Source organism: Cherax quadricarinatus, unplaced genomic scaffold, assembly GCF_038502225.1.
Source record: "Cherax quadricarinatus isolate ZL_2023a unplaced genomic scaffold, ASM3850222v1 Contig3407, whole genome shotgun sequence".
NCBI classification, from domain to species: Eukaryota; Metazoa; Arthropoda; class Malacostraca; order Decapoda; family Parastacidae; genus Cherax; species Cherax quadricarinatus.
In genome coordinates this window covers 18,995-38,576 of record NW_027198433.1, presented here as the reverse complement: position 1 = coordinate 38,576, position 19,582 = coordinate 18,995, and the positions used below count along the sequence as shown (strand labels likewise).

Genomic DNA, 19,582 nt, shown 5'->3' with positions numbered 1-19,582 from the left:
ACTGTCTCGACCGTATTAAAAGACTTTGCAACTACTCCTTGAGAAATATACACTCTGTCCAACCTTGCAGCATATCCCCTTCTGATAAAAGTATGTTCCGTTTCCCAAACCCCTCCCCCAAATGCATCACGTAACTTAACATCCCTCAACAAATTTCTGAGAGGTGCAGACATATGCCCAGCCCCTTCGGGCTCGACGTCAGCCGCCCTGATGACACAGTTCCAGTCACCCCCCACTATCGCCACTTCCGGAAGTGCACGCAAAAAATAAACAAGGTCCTCACACACAAAATCCTTTCGTACCTTCGTGCTATTCTCCGCAGGGGCATGCACACTTACTCAAGATACACGCTTTCCCATCCAAGTTCCATCCACTCTCAGCACCCTTCCCCCACCCCCCTCACATCTCTGCAATACAAACGGTCTAGTCTCTTTTATTAAAAAGACCCACACCACCTTTCAAACGGATAGTTGGCAGGGTCAGTACTTTATAACCTGCAACCTCCAACACTTCCCCCTCTTTGAAATTGTGTTCCTGAAGGAACATATCAACTCTATGTTTGCTAAGAAAATTGTTTAACCAATCTCTCTTTAGTCTAGTACTTAAACCGTTAACATTAGCAGTCATACACCTAAGGCCTGTTATGTTTTCCACCCTTGCCTCTTCTCCTCTCGTTTTTCACCACTTGAATTGTTATTTCTATGGGTTTTCTTTACAATACCTTCCCATTCTCCTCCCTTCTTGCGATGGCGTCCCACATGACCCCCCCCTCTCCATCCCTTCCCTCTCCCATCCTCTTAGTTTTCTTCCCAGTCCTCTGTGCTGGCGTCAGTACGTCATCTGAATCTGATGCAGCTGCTCGTTTCCTTGTAATGTTCTTATCCTCCATGTCAAGGTCTGAGGAAGCCTCACGGTGTACCTCAACATCCACTTTACAGTGAGGTATGAAGTCCCCTGATGTCTCAGTCTCGTCGTCATTCCGCTGAGTCTCATATTGTTTACAATCTGGACTCAAAAAGTCTCCAGCTACGTCATTCGTAGACGGAGCTTCCACCACAGGTGGTGACAAGGTCTTTAAAACTTCGTCCAATTCCTCCCCTATATTTAACATGTCATTTCGGGGTACCAATCTCAGATGCAGGGAGCTGATGGGAGGACTCACTCTCATTTCGAAAAGCCTGTTCCACCATCTCACTCCACAAACGACCACGCCCTTCCTCTGATGATCGATGCTCACCTTCACCACGTGTGACAGGGGCTACCTCTTCTTGCATAGGTTTGGTCACGCGTCTGTTCTTGAATGCCGCCGCTATGTGGTCATACTCTCCACAAATGCGACACGTACTCCGTTGTCCAAGATATAAAACCATTACCTGTGTCCTAAATCTTGAAGATACACGTATGATGGTATGGGTTGCCGCAACGTCATTTTAAGGCTGAAAGTTCCTTCCGGTATACCTTCGTAGGCACCCATCAACCACTTACCCTGCTGGGCAGAATGCACGGTCCCATATTTCTCAAATACGTTTCTGATGTCAGCTTCGTTCGCCTCAAAGGGGACATTCTGCAACTTTATCCAGGTATAATATCGAGACACGTCCACCAGTCTCACACGCACAGCAGGCATAACGTCAAAACACACATCTTGAAAGCGCGTAACCACCGATTCATAAACTGTCGCAGCAAGCAGTTTCACAAATATTCTATGCGCTCCATTCAACGCTACCCCATACAATTCACAGTCTTGAATGCCATATGTCTCCCTGATTATCTTGGGTAAGAGTATCTGAGCTGAACTAGGTGTAATCGCACCTCGAAGCAGTTCAATACCAATAGTATTAATGCATCTGCGATGACAAACCGCCATCTTAACACCAGTAATTTTCCAGCGGTGTCAACAGACACACAACAACACCCCGTACCACTGCTGTCAGGTTACTGAGGAGCGTCAGGCAAGGGGGTCTACACGGCCCAAGAGCGATGCAGACAATTCTAATGTCAGTTAGTTGGTCTGCATGGCCTTCTGGAGTGAAAAATATTACTCATGTAGTGGGTTGCTGAACACCGACTCATACTGTTCTTTTAGGATTTCACTCATTTCCTCTTCATCGTCAGTATACGAGTCTCCTCTCAGTAGTAGTCCAATTCTACAGGTAGTTCTTAGCTTGAATTTTGCGTAGGAATAGAAATATTTTGGGTTTCTTGCAATATCCTGTATGGCCCTTTGTTCCCTTTGTATTTCTTCTGTGAGGTATGAGGCTATGACATCCTAAGTTTTTGCTCTAATTCAGTGATCTCTCGGCCAAGTATATCTTTCCTGTGTTGTAGCATATCTGTGTGTTTAAGTAATTCAGTAACCAATACTATTTCATGAATTCAGATGCGATTTGATGACCTATTTCATACAGGGTGTCATCATTCATGCGAGGTCACCGTGTGGGCGTGGTGGTGGTGGTGGGGGCGGTGTTTGGAGAGGAGGAAGTGGGCGGTATTATAGGTGAACTTCAGGTGAGACTACTGCCCCGCCCACCTCTCCTGTTGCCCGCCCATGGTGACGCCCAGGCAGCCGCCCACATCCAGGTGCTGGCTAAGGTAATTATCTCCACCTCTCTTGTTTATTCCTCTATTCAAGGGAAGGAAGGTGCCACGATGCTGGTCAAGAGCTCTGGATCCAAGGTTCTGGAACCACCCTCCCCGTCCTTGGATCAAGCATAATTACCTCCCATTCCCTAAGTGCTATGTGACCTAAACTGTTTTAGTTTAATAATAATAATACACGATATATACACCGAGAAGTGTCTCTCAGTGTATATACACTGAGCTTACTTTAATCTCTATTTTCAATATTAAAGTATTCAAGTCTGGTGGTAAAAAGATTACGTGTAGCCTTAATAACTAATGTAGTCGATAGGATTTAAACCCCATTAGCCCACCAATAATAATAACAGTATAATACAATACAATTTTTATTTCTTTGTAAGTTTACATTGAGATTCTGTAGTTACAATAATGAGTTGCAGAATAAAGAGCCACTATCATGCTAAGGCATTATGGCCAGACTTAATTAATGACTTACAGACTACTTAATACTTCAGAAATTTTCATAGTTTAAGTTGTACATCTGTTTTTATGGATATATATATATTATGGTTTGGCAGAAATGCATTACATACTAGTGGCTTTCTTTTGTGTCTGCCAATGTTTTATTACATGTAAACTACATTATTTTGTACAACATAAAGAAATAAAAATTTATTTTGGTGTTGCAGGCAACACTGACTGAGCGGAGGCAGGTGGTAGAGTCAAGGATGGAAGAAATACTAGAAGCAACACTGACCACCAGGCAACACACCTACACTATGGGTCGTGCCATGGGACTCAATAATCACCGTCAGTATCATGTACTAAACTAGTGTTAATCTTACACTGTGGAAATATGTCACTCTGACTGGTGAGCAATTTACACGGTGGAAACATTGTGACCTGCTGCCTATGTTCACCTAGCACTAAGTAGGTACCTGGGTGTTAGTAGACTGGTGTGGGTAGCATCCTGGGGACAAATTTAACCTAAATTGCAAGAAATGCTTTGCATAACAAGGGGCCTTCTATATAATATGTCATTGATGTCAACTATGGTCTGTGTAAGTTGTACCATATACTTATAGAAATAAAGATTATTATTATTATTATTATTATTATTTCTTTCAGCGCACCAGCTATTTCCCACTCAGGCGGGGTAGCCCAAAAAGGAAAAACGAAAAGTTTCGCCTTTTAAATTTAGTAATACAGTGGTCCCTCGCTTTTCGTAGTTCTCGGCAATCGTAAATTTCGCCAATCATAGGGGTATTTTCGTATAAACATGGACTCGCTTTTCATAGGTTGACTCGCGAATAGTAGTTTGTCCAGGACGCTTACGCATGGTGTGAGCCAGGGAGGCCTCCCTACCCAGCCAGTCTGGCATTGTTTACCAGTGAGTGAAGGTCCCCTCAAGTGCTCCTACGAAATATTTCATAATATTCCACTCATTTCAGTGCTTGCAAGTACTAAATAAGCTACCATGGCTCCAAAGAAAGCTCCTAGTGCCAAGCCTGTGGTAAAGAAGGTGAGAAATATGTACAGTGACAAAGTCTTGTACCATTTTAGGGAAGTGTTAAAGAGACGCCAGAAACAGAGCTCTCTCCACAGTTACTTTGCGAGACAGGACTAGAGTGACTCTCAAGGTGGTCCTAGTGGCATTAAGAAACAGAGAAGAGAAGCAACCCCAGAGAAGCAATTGGTACCTGAGGTGTTGCTGGAAGGGGATTCCCCTACCAAACTGTAAACAATCCAATCTCTCTCCTCCTTCAGTCTCCCATACACTAAGAAGAATCTCCAATAAAGGTAAGTGTTATGCTGTTAATGTTTCATTCATCATTTCCCATTGTATTGTTTATGTACTAAATGTATATTTCATGTAAAAAATTTTTTTTGTTTTAATACTTCTGAGTGTCAGAAACGGATTAATTGTATTTACATTATTTCTTATGGGGAAAATTGATTCGCAAATCGTAAATTTCGTTTATAGTAGCTCCTCCAGGAACGGATTAATTACGAAAAACGAGGGACCACTGTATATACAGGAGAAGGGGTTACTAGCCTCTTGCTCCTGGCATTTTAGCCGCCTCTTACGACACGCATGGCTTACGGAGGAAGAATTCTGTTCCACTTCCCCATGGAGTATTATTATTTAGTATTATTATTAAATAAACTTACGTGATACCATGTGGCTACCAGTGGTAGCCCCGTCGGTTTACAATACAAAGACCCTGGTTCGATCCTGAGGCTAGTGAAGACTTTTGGCATGTTTCTTTACACCTGCTGCCCCTGGTCATCTACCTTTAAGTAGGTGCCTGGATATTAGGTGACTTGAGTTTATCATCCAAGGAAGGTAGAATACGTTAGACGGTGCTGGATCCTCAATGGTAATTTACACATACGTTACTTATGTAGGATAATTGCATTTATTAAATTTGTACCTAACTAAACTTGCTTACGATAAGATTTTCTTGGGATTTTTAACCCGGAGGGTTAGCCATCCAGGGTGACCCAATAGAATCAGTGCATCATCAGGAACTCTGTCATTTCCATTGTAGTCCTTTTAATCTCTTCCTCAGGATGTCACCCACAACAGTCGACTAACACCCAGGTACCTACTTATTGCTAGGTGAACAGGGGCAGAAGGTGTAAGGTGACTAACACCCAGGTACCTACTTAATGCTAGGTGAACAGGGACAGCAGGTGTGACTAATACCCAGATACCTACTTACTGCTAGGTGATTATTATTATTATTATTATCAAGGGGAAGCGCTAAACCCGGAGGATTATACAGCGCCGGGGGGGGGGATGTGGAAGGCATTCAGGCTTAATTCGGGGAACTGGAGCACAGATCCAATTTCCTAAATCAAGAGGCCCTCACCAACATCAAGGAACCTTCCTTGAGGGGACTGCTAGGTGAACAGGAACAACAGATGTAGGGTGAATGACACAGGTACCTACTAACTGATGAGTGAATAGGGACAGGAAGTGTAAGGTGACTAACACAGGTAACTACTTACTGCCAGGTGAACAGGGACAGCAGGTGTAAGGAAACATGACCAACGTTTCCAACCGTGCTGGGGGTCGATCCCACACCCTCAGTGTGTGTGAGGTGAGGCTATCAATCAAGCCACAAGCACTTTACTTCTTAGACTTTAAAATAAGCTTAGGTAGTTAACAATTCTTCAACTGTAAATTCAATAATGTACAAAAGTCAAATCGTGCCCACCCCTATGCCCCAAACAAATTAATTAACTAGTCATGCAAATTCTTAAATAGGCTGCCTGGAGTTTACCTGGTGAGGGTTTCAGGGGGTCAATGCCCCCATCAGCCCGGTCTGTGACCAGGCCTCATGGTGGATCAGGGTCTGATGAACCAGGCTGTTTCTGCTGACTGCACAGAAACTGACGCACGAACCACAGCTCGGCTGATCAGCGCTTTCTTGAAAACAGCCAGAGGTCTGTTGGTAACCCTCCTTATATATGCTGGGAGGCAGTTGAACAGTCTTGGACCCCTGCTTTCATTGGGGGTATGTTGCATCTCCTGCCATATGGCATCTCCTGCCCTGTTGCAACACTCCTGTAGGGAGTGATTTTTTTGTGTAGGTTTGGTACCAATTCCTCTAGGATTTTCCAAGTGTATATTATCATGTATTTTTCTCGCCTGCATTCCAAGGAATACAGATCAAGGGACTTCAATCGTTCCCAGTAATTTAGGTGCTTTATCATACTTAAGTGTGCTGTGAAACTTATCTGCACATTCTCCAAGTCAGCAATATCACTTGCCTTGAAGCGGGCCGTTAGTGTACAGCAGTATTTCATTATTATTATTTTTTTTTTATCACACTGACCGATTCCCACCAAGGCAGGGTGGCCCGAAAAAGAAAAACTTTCACCATCATTCACTCCATCACTGTCTTGCCAGAAGGGTGCTTTACACTACAGTTTTTAAACTGCAACATTAACACCCCTCCTTCAGAGTGCAGGCACTGTACTTCCCATCTCCAGGACTCAAGTCCGGCCTGCCGGTTTCCCTGAACCCCTTCATAAATGTTACTTTGCTCACACTCCAACAGCACGTCAACTATTAAAAACCATTTGTCTCCATTCACTCCTATCAAACATGCTCACGCATGCCTGCTGGAAGTCCAAGCCCCTCGCACACAAAACCTCCTTTACCCCCTCCCTCCAACCTTTCCTAGGCCGACCCATACCCCGCCTTCCTTCCACTACAGACTGATACACTCTTGAAGTCACTCTGTTTTGCTCCATTCTCTCTACATGTCCAAACCATCTCAACAACCCTTCCTCAGCCCTCTGGACAACAGTTTTGATAATCCCGCACCTCCTCCTAACTTCCAAACTACGAATTCTCTGCATTATATTCACACCACACATTGCCCTCAGACATGACATCTCCACTGCCTCCAGCCTTCTCCTCGCTGCAACATTCATCACCCATGCTTCACACCCATATAAGAGCGTTGGTAAAACTATACTCTCATACATTCCCCTCTTTGCCTCCAAGGACAAAGTTCTTTGTCTCCACAGACTCCTAAGTGCACCACTCACCCTTTTCCCCTCATCAATTCTATGATTCACTTCATCTTTCATAGACCCATCCGCTGACACGTCCACTCCCAAATATCTGAATACATTCACCTCCTCCATACTCTCTCCCAATCTGATATCCAATCTTTCATCACCTAATCTTTTTGTTATCCTCATAACCTTACTCTTTCCTGTATTCACTTTTAATTTTCTTCTTTTGCACACCCTACCAAATTCATCCACCAATCTCTGCAACTTCTCTTCAGAATCTCCCAAGAGCACAGTGTCATCAGCAAAGAGCAACTGTGACAACTCCCACTTTATGTGTGATTCTTTATCTTTTAACTCCACGCCTTTTGCCAAGACCCTCGCATTTACTTCTCTTACAACCCCATCTATAAATATATTAAACAACCATGGTGACATCACACATCCTTGTCTAAGGCCTACTTTTACTGGGAAATGATTTCCCTCTTTCCTACATACTCTAACTTGAGCCTCACTATCCTCGTAAAAACTCTTCACTGCTTTCAGTAACCTACCTCCTACACCATACACCTGCAATATCTGCCACATTGCCCCCCTATCCACCCTGTCATATGCCTTTTCCAAATCCATAAATGCCACAAAGACCTCTTTAGCCTTATCTAAATACTGTTCACTTATATGTTTCACTGTAAACACCTGGTCCACACACCCCCTACCTTTCCTAAAGCCTCCTTGTTCATCTGCTATCCTATTCTCCGTCTTACTCTTAATTCTTTCAATAATAACTCTACCATACACTTTACCAGGTATACTCAACAGACTTATCCCCCTATAATTTTTGCACTCTCTTTTGTCCCCTTTGCCTTTATACAAAGGAACTATGCATGCTCTCTGCCAATCCCTAGGTACCTTACCCTCTTCCATACATTTATTAAATAATAGCACCAACGACTCCAAAGCTATATCCCCACCTGCTTTTAACATTTCTATCTTTATCCCATCAATCCCAGCTGCCTTACCCCCTTTCATTTTACCTACTGCCTCACGAACTTCCCCCACACTCACAACTGGCTCTTCCTCACTCCTACAAGATGTTATTCCTCCTTGCCCTATACACGAAATCACAGCTTCCCTATCTTCATCAACATTTAACAATTCCTCAAAATATTCCCTCCATCTTCCCAATACCTCTAACTCTCCATTTAATAACTCTCCTCTTCCATTTTTAACTGACAAATCCATTTGTTCTCTAGGCTTCCTTAACTTGTTAATCTCACTCCAAATCTTTTTCTTATTTTCAACAAAATTTGTTGATAACATCTCACCCACTCTCTCATTTGCTCTCTTTTTACATTGCTTCACCACTCTCTTAACCTCTCTCTTTTTCTCCATATACTCTTCCCTCCTTGCATCACTTCTACTTTGTAAAAACTTCTCATATGCTAACTTTTTCTCCCTTACTGCTCTCTTTACATCATCATTCCACCAATCGCTCCTCTTCCCTCCCACACCCACTTTCCTGTAACCACAAACTTCTGCTGAACACTTTAACACTACATTTTTAAACCTACCCCATACCTCTTTGACCCCATTTCCTATGCTCTCATTAGCCCATCTATCCTCCAATAGCTGTTTATATCTTACCCTAACTGCCTCCTCTTTTAGTTTATAAACTTTCACCTCTCTCTTCATTATTATTATTATAATAAAAAAGAAGCGCTAAGCCACAAGGGCTATACAGCAGCAGTATTTCAGCCTAGAGAGAAGAAGTGATTTGAAGAGAATCATCATGGGCTTGGGGTCTCTAGTTTTGAAGGTTCTCATTATCCATCCTATCATTTTTCTAGCAGATGAGTTAAATACATTATTATGGTGTTTGAAGGCGAGATCCTCTGACATTAACACTCCCAGGTCCTTCAAATTAGTTTTTCGCTATAGGCTAAAAATTAAATATTTTTTTCTGGAGGTAAAAAGGTGAGAATATTCAAACGATCCAACATCATCAGTAACTGACAATGTATTTACACCAAGAGGTATGCATATACACGGTATACAGCCCTTATAGATTAAGCACTTTCCAACGACTACTAGATATTGGTCCTTGCTGTGAGCCTAGTCATAGTTTATTATGTATTAAGTGGGTTGTACCATGGAGACAAGTTACATTTTGGGCTATGAGGTTTTTTTTTTTTTTTTGGCAACCAAACGTAACATAGTATTTTCCATCCTCATCAAGGTAAGCTACTACTACTACTGTTGCTACTATTACTTCTAATACTATTACTACTACTGCTGCTGCTATTATTACTATTACTACTACTAATTATATTTATTATTATTATAATAAAAAAAAAGCGCTAAGCCACAAGGGCTTACTACTACTACTAATAATAATGCAGAGATTCCGTAGTTGAATTTCAACTGAGGCCTGGTCATCCACTGGGCCTCTGTGGCGTTGATCCCCGAAACATCCTCCAGGTATACTCTAGGTTACAGGTGTTTCCCTCAGATTCAGTCACATTGTTTGCATTCCTATCTTCATTACCATCATAAGTTAAAAAATTTCTAACAAGTCAAGTCTTACAGGTAGAAGAACCATAAGTAATGTTTCCATGTTTGCAGACTTTAGGCAAGGATGCTCTTGCCTGGATAATGGTGAATGTTTGGTAGTGTTAGTAATTGAGAGAGAGTATTTCTTGGTATAAGTAGTTAGTGGTGGTAAGTTTATTTAGGCACAGGTACACATAAGATAATTATCACACACAGTGTAAATTTTCCACCAGGATAGCCCAAAAAAGGCAGACAAAGTGACTTATTTCTATTGTGGTCCTTGGTAGTAATTACAGTTTGTGAAATAATATCAAGTAGTTTGGTTTATGTATAACATAAGAATAGTAATGTCAAATATCAGAACACACTAGACAGTTATGATAAAAAAGTAAGTGTTCTTCCATTTTAGAGATGTCAGCACTGCTTGCTTGCTTTGGCTCCCTGGGTAATGTGGCCAAGTCATCAGCAGAACAAATACACTGCAGGACCTCACTCAGCACCAAGACTGCAGCAGCCATCATGGCCTTTCTTAGCAGAGACACTGTCACACTTTAGATTTCGAAAGAAAAAAAAAAAAGAGAAAAAGAAATAATTTTTCGTTTTATCAAATTGTGACTGTAACTCAGTTGAAGATGACTGGACAACTTGAAGAACTTGGAGTTCCATCGTCGAGCAAGCCCAGACATCTGGACAAGTTGTCCTACGCTTCCTCTGTCTGTTCACCTAGCACAAAGTACTTACAGCACCTGGATGTTAGTGCTCTGTTATGGCTCGTATCCTGGAGAGGAGGAATTAAGGGCCCCCAATGGAAACAAGTCCCATTGCTTGGTTATCAATGATTAATAATCCTCAAGGGTTAATATTCCAATGGAAGAATTTTTCTTCTTTTTGGGGATATTAACTCAAGATAACTTTAGAAAGATAAATATGGCTTATTTCTGTTGGAGTCCTTGTTCTACCCCAGGTTGCCACCCACAACAGTTGACTAACATCCAGGTACTTATTTACTACTAGGTGAACAGGGACAGCAGGAGTAAGGAGACTTGCCCATTATTCTCGCCCCGCCTGGTAGTCAAGCCCAGATCATTTTGGTTGTGAGCTGAACGTCCTACTAATGAACTATTAGTGTTAATAAAAGTACTGCGAAGAGAGCCAGCATTGACCAGTATCAAACTGCCTCTGTCTGCTGTGAGCATTAAAATTTAAATTACCCATCACACACATTACTTATGAAATAAACTATCACTACTGACACGTAAATCCACACTTAGACTATAAAAAATATAAGATTGTATATTTCACTTTCTACTAAACGAGGCTTTCTCCAAGATTAGACTGAGCTGGGTTTGTGGGGGTTGACCTACCTATTAACCTCAGAAAGTAATTGGTATTTACTGGTTCCTGGTCCCTGCTGAGGAGGACTGCAGTGAGGCTGAAGACAAACTCACCAGTTATTATTGGCTTCATGTATACTGCTGGCCCTTATTTAGTATAATTTTGTTTAACTCACCACTACTAGAAGAATATAGTGGCATTTAGCTTACCAGTACTATGGACCCCCGGTTAACGATTTTAATCCGTGCAAGAGGGCTCATCGTTATGCGAAATAATCGTTATGCGAATTAATTTTCCCCATAAGAAATAATGGAAATAAAATTAATCCGTGCAAGACGCCCAAAAGTATGAAAAAAAATTTTTTTTACCACATGAAATGTTAATTTTAATACACACAAACTGAAAAAGGCATGCACAATTACATGACACTTACTTTTATTGAAGATCTGGTGATGATTGATGGGATGGGAGGAGGGGAGAGCATTATCTTCTTACTGTTTAGAAGGGGAATCCCCTTCCATTAGGACTTGAGGTAGCAAGTCCTTTTCTGGGGTTACTTCCCTTCTTCTTTTAATGCCACTAGGACCAGCTTCAGAGTCACTGGACCTCTGTCGCACAACAAATCTGTCCATAGAGCTCTGTACCTCCCGTTTCTTCAAGACTTTCCTAAAATGGGCCATAACATTGTCATTGAAATAGTCACAAGCACGGCTTGCAACAGCTGTGTCAGGGTGATTTTCATCTATAAAGGTTTGCAGTTCAAACCACTCTGCACACATTTCCTTAATCTTTGAAGTAGGCACAATGGATTCCACAACTGGCATAGGCTTCTCAGGGTTAGCCCCAAACCCTTCAAAATCTTTCTTAATTTCCATACTAATTCTCACCCTTTTTACCACAGGGTTGGCACTAGAAGCTTTCTTGGGGCCCATGGTCACTTATTTTCCAGAAACACCACCGAAAACACTGTAATAATACGAAATATTCCGAGTGTATGCTTGGATGTTACCGCGGAGGCTGGCTGGTAAACAATGGGACGGCCGGCACATGTGAGGGCACATTGGACGCGTCTCGGACGAAAATCGGTATGCGGGTTTTTAATCGGTATGCGGGGCAAAAATTATACAGTAGTGGTGTTTAGGTCACCTCTACTGTAAACTTTCAGACCATCACTACCAACATACAGACTTCTGGTGAATGGACCAACAAGATCACAAGTGAACACAGACAAGTGACACATGCCAAGACTTTCCTTCAGATGTTTAACTCAGGAGTTCGCTTTATTAATTTTTGTTCTGTATTATGTGTCTTTGACCTCTCCAACAGTACCTTTCAAGGAGGAGCCTTAATGTTGGTGAAGGTCTCTTGATGTAAGGAGTGACAGCTGCCCTCTTTTCTTCCTATTTCAATACTGTACCTGCCACTCTCAAGATGCTTTATGACCTATACTGCATCTATATGTTACTAATAACAGTACCTACAAACAGATTACTTACCCTTCTAGAGTACTTTTCTAAAGTACATGTACCAGAACCTTACATAATTCTTATGGGATTTCAGTTATAATTTTGACATAATTCTCATATACATATGTTACAAAGTTTATTACTAAATGAAATTACTTCCATGACATTTTATGTTGTGTTTATAATGAACTAAGGTACATTCTTATTTTACATATAGTATATGACTGACGATTTATTACGTATCCTCGTCTGCAAATATAGACAGTAGTAAAAGTTTTTTCTGCATCTATTTCTAGTGATAACTTGAGATTGCTTCTTCATTTACTTCAAACTTTAAGAGTTTATTTTGTGTCATATTATTTAATTATGTCACATTATATTGTTACAGTGGTCTATGTGGCAGTTTACAAAGTAGAGCAAAAAATTGTTCACCAACACACCATCACACATGATGGGTTTTCCTGTCACACTTCATCATACAAGATGACTTTGGCTTACTATTATTATAATAAAAGAGAAGCACTAAACCCACTAGGGTCATACAGCACTGCAGGGCAGGGAGTAAAGCAGGATCAAAGGATAATCAAGGGTGGAGAGGACAATAAAGATAACATTAGGAAGCACTGTGAGGAGTGCTAAAGGAAGCAAGATACGTATACAACAGTTAGGTATCTCTTTATTCCGAAACGTTTCGCTTACACAGTAGGCTTCTTCAGTCGAGTACAGAAAAGTTGGCAGGAGCAGTAGAGATGTGGTGATGATGTAATCAGTCCATCACCATTGATGATGTAGTTTTGAGGTGGTCAGTCCCTCAGTTTTGTTCCATAGTCTCAAACAATGTGAAGTTTAAGCGACAGTATGGAGACTTACATAGTCAAAAGGTGAGGTGTAGTCCAGTAGTAGAAGAAAGACTATATACATTGAGGTCACGTCCTTCTTAAATCCAACATTTTCAATTGAAAAAGTTGTCCAAGGTGTTTTCTCTTCTGTACTAAGATACCATTGTGTTGCAGTGTCTGACAGAGTGAATATCAAAATGGTATACAATACTGACAGGTTGGTAAGACACGTGCAACAGTTAGGCATCTTTACAGCTTCTCCTCACTTAACGATAGAGTTCTGTTCCTAAGACCACGTTGGTAAATGAATTCGTCACTAAATGAGGAGCATACTATAATGGTATTGGGTTTGTGTCAACCATCTTTGATATTGTTTTAATGTCACCTCTGGACCATTTATAACACTTCTGGTATATTTTTAAATGTCTATACAGTAGTGTACTGTATACAGTGGACCCTCAACCAACGGTATTAATCCGTTCCAGAGAGCTAGCCGTTAGTCGAATTAATTTTCCCCATAAGAAATAATGGAAATAGAATTAATCTGTTCCAGACACCCAAAAGTATTAAAATAATTTTTTTACATGAAATATACATTTCCCTACACAAAAACGAATGGGACATGCAAAATAAACAATAATTAAATTCCACTTACCTTTATTGTGGAGTTGTTGATGGGTGATGAGACGGTAGGAGGGAAGATGATGCAGGTTTTTATTATCTGCAAAGGGAATCCTCTTCCATAAAGCCTTGAGGTACTAAGTCCTTTGGTGGAGTTACCTCCCTTCTTGTTTTTTTAATGCCACTAGGACCAGCTTGAGAGTCACTGGACCCCTGTTGTACCAAAAATCTGTCCAGAGAACTCTGTTTCTCATGTGCCCTTAGGATTTCCCTAAAATGGGACACAAGTGTTATTGTACATGTTGCCAATATGGCTTGCAACTTTTATGACAGGATAAAATTCATCTAAAAATGCTTGCACCTTTGTAAGCATTGAACACATTTCCCTAATCCTTGACGAAGCCATCTTCCTCCGTCTCTCTTCCTCCTGCCCTGAAGAACATTCCTGAGATGTGATCTGTTGCTGTTGCAACTGAAGCTCTTGCAGGTCTGCAGTGGTTAGTTCTTCCTCATCGTTCTGCACCAACTCTTCCACATCCTCGCCACAAACCTCCAACCCCGAGGACTTCCCCAATGGCACAATAGCTTCCACTGCTGGCATAGGCTCCTGAGGGTTAGCCCCAAACCCTTCAAAATCTCTCTCTTATACACATTGTGGCCACAGTTTCCTCCAAGCAGAGTTCAAAGTCCCGGTAGTCACTCCCTCCCAAGCCTTACCTATAAGGTTTATGCAACTGAGGATGTTGAAGTCATCTTTCCAAAACTCTCTTAGGGTCAATTGAGTGTCTGAGGTCACTTCAAAGCACTTTTGCAACATTGCTTTTGTGTAGTTTTTTTGAAGTTTGAAATGACCTGCTGGTCCATGGGCTGGATGAGAGGGGTTGTATTAGGAGGCAAAAATTTAACTTTAACAAAACCAAACTACCCTGCAATTTCCTCTTGCAAGTTGTGAGGATGAGCAGGAGCATTGTCCATTACCAGGAGGCACTTGAGTGACAATTTCTTTTCCTGGAGGTATTTTGTCACAGTGGAGCCAAACACACCATAAAACCAGCCCAAGAAAAATTCCCTAGCGACCCATGCCTTACTGTTTGATCTCCACAGCACACACAAATTACCCTTGACGATATTATTTTCCTTGAACACACTGGGAGTTTCAGAGTGATACACCAATAAAGGCTTCACTTTGCAATCACCACTAGCATTACTACACAACATTAATGTTAGCCTGTCTTTCATAGGCTTATGTCCTGGGAGTGCCTTTTCCTCCTGAGTAATGTAGGTCCTGTTTGGCATTTTCTTTCAAAACAGGCCTGTTTCGTCACAATTCAACACTTGTTCAGGTTTTAAGTTTTCAGTCTCTATGTATTCCTTAAAGTCCTTCATATTTTTCAGCCGCTTTTTTGTCTGAACAGCAGCCTCACCATGCCTTACCACACTGTGTATGCCACTATGATTCTTAAATCTCTCAAACCAGCCTTTGCTGGCCTTAAATTCATCAATATCATCACTATTTTGAGGCATTTTCTTAATGAGATCGTCATGCAACTGCCTTGCCTTTTCACAAATTATAGACTGAGAAACACTATCTCCTGATAATTGTTTTTCGTTTATTCATACCAATAACAGTCTCTACCTCTTCAATTATTTGTGGTCTCCGTTTTGAAAACATACTTGCACCTTTCGCAACAACAGCTTCCTTGATTGCCTTTCTGTTCACCAAGATAGTACTGTGGACCCCTGAGTTTCGTGATTAATCCATTCCAGAGAGTCTGCCGAATGACGAAATTGCCAAATGGCGAGACCATTTTCCCCATAAGAAATAATGGAAATAAAATTATTCTGTTCCAGACACCCAGAAATATTTAAATAAAATATTTTTTTCAAATTAAATAAAGATTTATATACTAAAAACAATGAGAAATCAAGTACATACATATATAAAATAATAACATTACACTTACCTTTACTGAAGACTTCTGGGTGGATGGAAGACAGGAGGAGGGGATAGGAGGAAGGTGTACACTATTGTTTGGAAGGAGAATCTCCTATTAGGACTTCAGGTACCAAGTCCTTATCTGGGGTTACTTCCCTTCTTTGTTTTTTAAAGACACTGGGAACAACTTGAGAGTCACTGGACCCCTGTCGCACAAAATATCTGTCCAGAGAGTTCTGTTTCTGGTGTTTCTTTAAGATTTGTCTGAAGTGGGACACAACACTGTCATTGCACATGTTGCCAATACGGCCTGCAACAGCTGTGTTAGGGTGAAGTTCATCCATAAATGTTTGCACTTCAGTCCACTTTGCACAAATGTCCTTAATCTTTGAAGAAGGCACCTTCCTCCATCTCTCTTCCTCCTCCTCTGCAGCAATTTCCTGAGCTGTGATCTCTTGCTGTTGCAGATGAAGCTCTTGCAGCTCTTCAGTGGTTAGCTCTTCCCTGCGGTCCTCCACCAACTCTTCCACATCCTCGCCACTCACCTCCAACCCCAGGGACTTCCCCAATGCCACAATAGATTCCACAACTGGCATAGGCTCCTTAGGGTCAGCCCCAAACCCTTCAAAATCCCTCTCTTGTACACATTCTGGCCACAATTTTCTCCAAGCAAAATTCAAAGTTCTGCAAGTCACTCCTTCCCAAGCCTTACCTATAAGGTTTATGCAAGTGAAGATATTGAAGTGATCTTTCCAGAACTCTCTTTGGGTCAATTCAGTGTCTGAGGTCACTTCAAAGCACTTTTGAAACACTGCTTTGGTGTACAGTTTCTTGAAGTTTGAAATGACCTGCTGGTCCATGGGCTGGATGAGAGGAGTTGTATTAGGGGGCAAGAACTTCACCGTGATGAAACTAAACTCCTCCACTATTTGTTAGGTAAGACACATATGCAACAGTTAGGTATCTTTATTTCGAAACTTTTCGCCTACACAGTAGGCTTCTTCAGTCGAGCACAGAAAAGTTGATAGAAGCAGAAGAGACTTGAAGACGATGTAATCAGTCCATCACCCTTGAAGTTTTGAGGTGGTCAGTCCCTCAGTCTCGAGAAGAGTATTGTTCCATAGTCTGAAACAATATGGAGTAGAAGTGACAGGATGGAGCCTTATATACTGCCAGGAGGTGAGATGTAGGCCACTAGTAGAGGCAAGAATGTAGTCATTGGGAGGTCAGGTCCCTCTCAAATCCAGCCATTCTCACTAGTAGAAGTTGTCCAAGTTGATTTCAGGTCTGTACCAAGATACCCTTGTGTTGCAGTGCTCTTCCAAGTTTGGAGGATGAGCAGGAGCATTGTCCATTACCAGGAGGCACTTTTTATTTTTCCAATTTGTGCACACATACAGAGGTACAAAAAAAATACAGATAAGAGCAGTATGCCAAAGCCACTTATACTATGCATAGCATTACGGGCTGGCTTAAAATTAACTTAAGATTAACTAAGCAATGATTATTATTATTATTATAATCAAAAAGAAGCGCTAAGCCACAAGGACTATACAGCGCTGCTACTAAGCAATGATCCCCTCAAGGAAGGTTCCTTGATGTTGGTGAGGGGCTCTTGATTTAGGGAATTGGATCTGTGCTCCAGTTCCCCGAATTAAGCCTGAATGCCTTCCACATCCCCCCCCAGGCGCTGTATAATCCTCCGGGTTTAGCGGTTCCCCCTTGATTATAATAATAATAATAATAATACTAAGCAATGATGAAATCAGTGATAAAACATTAATGTAAACAGATAACTATAAAGCACAAGTGAGTATTACAAAGACAGGTCATATGGTTGCATTCAGTTAGGTAGTGATTCTGTTAGGTAGTGTATTTAAAAAATAATAAAGTTAGATTGGGTTTTAGGTTTAACATTTATGTGATATAATTGTGAGAAACATTTAAGATATACAATTTATAATGTTCAGTTATTCAGTATTTATTTGGTTTTGGGTGAGTAAGTAATCTTTGAGAAGAGACTTGAATTTATAAACAGGTTGTGTTTCTTTTATATTTACAGGTAATGAATTCCAGATTTTAGGGCCTTTTATGTGCATTGAGTTTTTGCATAGTGTGAGATGGACACGAGGAACATCAAAGAGTGATCTGTGCCTTGTGTTATGGTCATGTGTTCTGTTGAGGTTGGCAAGGAGATGTTTGAGGGGAGGGTTAATATCAGAGTTAAGTGTTCTGTGTATGTAATAGGTGCAGTAATAAGTATGGATGTTTTGTATGGTGAGTAGGTTTAGTGTATTGAATATTGGTGGAGTGTGCTGCCTGTAGTGAGAATTTGTTATCATTCTAACTGCAGCCTTTTGTTGGGTAATTAGTGGTCTGAGATGGTTAATTGTTGTTGAGCCCCATGCACAAATTCCATAGGTGAGATAGGGGTAAATAAGAGAGTGATATAGGGCCAGGAGGGCTGACTGTGGAACATAGTACCGTATCTTCGATAGTATGCCTACAGTCTTGGAAATTTTCTTAGAAATTTGATGTATATGTGTATGAAATTTGAGTCTATTATCAAGGTGGATTCCTAAGAATTTTCCCTCTGTTAGTTTTGTGATAGGTGATCCATTTATCATTATGTTAAGAGGGACATCTGTAGCTCTGTTACCAAACTGAATGAAGTAGGTTTTGTCAATGTTTAGTGTAAGTTTGTTAGTCCTCATCCAGGTAGATATTTTCTGTAATTCGGTATTTACAGTATTGGCTAGCGTGACTGGGCTCGGGTGAGAGAAGACGTATGTAGTGTCATCTGCAAATAGTGTGGGTTTGAGTAATTGCGAAGCATTTGGAAGGTCATTTATGTATAGGAGAAAGAGAAGAGGGCCAAGGACACTTCCCTGTGGGACACCAACTGTAATTGGTTGTGCAGAAGAGTTTGCCCCATTTGCGTACACATATTGGCTTCTGTTGCTGAGGTAAGACTTGAGGTAGTTGAGGGAGTGCCCTCTTATACCATAGTGTGACAATTTTACGTGGAGCAAGTCATGGTCAACTGTATCAAAAGCTTTACGTAAGTCAATGAAGATCCCCAGTGGGACTTCTTTTTTCTCTATTGCAGTGTATATATGTTCTAGCATGTGTATAATAGCATCATTAGTATGGAAGAGGGTAAGGTACCTAGGGATTGGCAGAGAGCATGCATAGTTCCTTTGTATAAAGGCAAAGGGGATAAAAGAGAGTGCAAAAATTATAGGGGGATAAGTCTGTTGAGTGTACCTGGTAAAGTGTATGGTAGAGTTATAATTGAAAGAATTAAGAGTAAGACGGAGAATAGGATAGCAGATGAACAAGGAGGCTTTAGGAAAGGTAGGGGGTGTGTGGACCAGGTGTTTACAGTGAAACATATAAGTGAACAGTATTTAGATAAGGCTAAAGAGGTCTTTGTGGCATTTATGGATTTGGAAAAGGCATATGACAGGGTGGATAGGGGGGCAATGTGGCAGATGTTGCAAGTGTATGGTGTAGGAGGTAGGTTACTGAAAGCAGTGAAGAGTTTTTACGAGGATAGCGAGGGAAATTTTTTCCCAGTAAAAGTAGGCCTTAGACAAGGATGTGTGATGTCACCGTGGTTGTTTAATATATTTATAGATGGGGTTGTAAGAGAAGTAAATGCGAGGGTCTTGGCAAGAGGCGTGGAGTTAAAAGATAAAGAATCACACACAAAGTGGGAG

At 41.2% G+C, this 19,582-nt stretch overlaps 1 protein-coding gene across 1 annotated transcript; it reads left to right on the top strand.

Moving 5' to 3' along the window:
- The first annotated feature begins 2,384 nt into the window (after positions 1-2,384).
- Positions 2,385-10,294, top strand: LOC128687226 (uncharacterized). The gene is made up of 3 exons (XM_070081630.1): positions 2,385-2,592; positions 3,270-3,390; positions 10,073-10,294. Exons 1-3 carry the CDS (start codon positions 2,422-2,424, stop codon positions 10,216-10,218), a joined length of 438 nt encoding a protein of 145 aa, XP_069937731.1. The 5' UTR covers positions 2,385-2,421; the 3' UTR covers positions 10,219-10,294.
- The last annotated feature ends 9,288 nt before the right edge of the window (positions 10,295-19,582 follow it).